At 37.4% G+C, this 340-nt stretch overlaps 1 pseudogene across 1 annotated transcript in view; it reads left to right on the top strand.

Moving 5' to 3' along the window:
* The first annotated feature begins 65 nt into the window (after window positions 1-65).
* The window catches only part of TEOVI_000074100:pseudogene, a 724-nt pseudogene continuing 449 nt past the window's right edge, over window positions 66-340 (top strand). The window contains exon 1 of the mRNA in view: window positions 66-338. Within this exon, the coding sequence occupies window positions 66-338 (273 nt within the window). The remainder of the gene's footprint in view (window positions 339-340) is intronic.

The raw sequence follows: 340 nt of genomic DNA, 5'->3' as shown, positions 1-340 counted from the left end.
TGGATGGATCTGATGTTATTGTTTCTGAACAACAGAAGTATGAAAAGGCTGTGCAATATTTTACGCATAATGCTGCTGCAACTGAAAATAAGTTTAGTGAAGATGAAATAGTGAAAGAAAATCAAGTTTCACCGATTCAGTTTATAATAACTTCTAATTGTACTGCACCTCAGTTGGACCTTATAGTTTTTTCGGATCACAAAGAACATAAAGAACGCTGTCGATGGTTTTTTGAGATGGCAAGTAAGACAGAAGAAGGGAAAGTCCTACCACCTCTACTAAAATTTCCCGAACCTGGGAAGTCATATCTCGGGGGTGGTAATTTAATAGCACGAGTGTA

The sequence above is a fragment of the Trypanosoma equiperdum genome, assembly GCF_001457755.1.
Source record: "Trypanosoma equiperdum strain OVI genome assembly, contig: ctg_22, whole genome shotgun sequence".
Classification (NCBI taxonomy): Eukaryota; Euglenozoa; class Kinetoplastea; order Trypanosomatida; family Trypanosomatidae; genus Trypanosoma; species Trypanosoma equiperdum.
The sequence above is the reverse complement of the archived record's forward strand: the minus strand, read 5'-3'. Positions and strand labels throughout refer to the sequence as shown.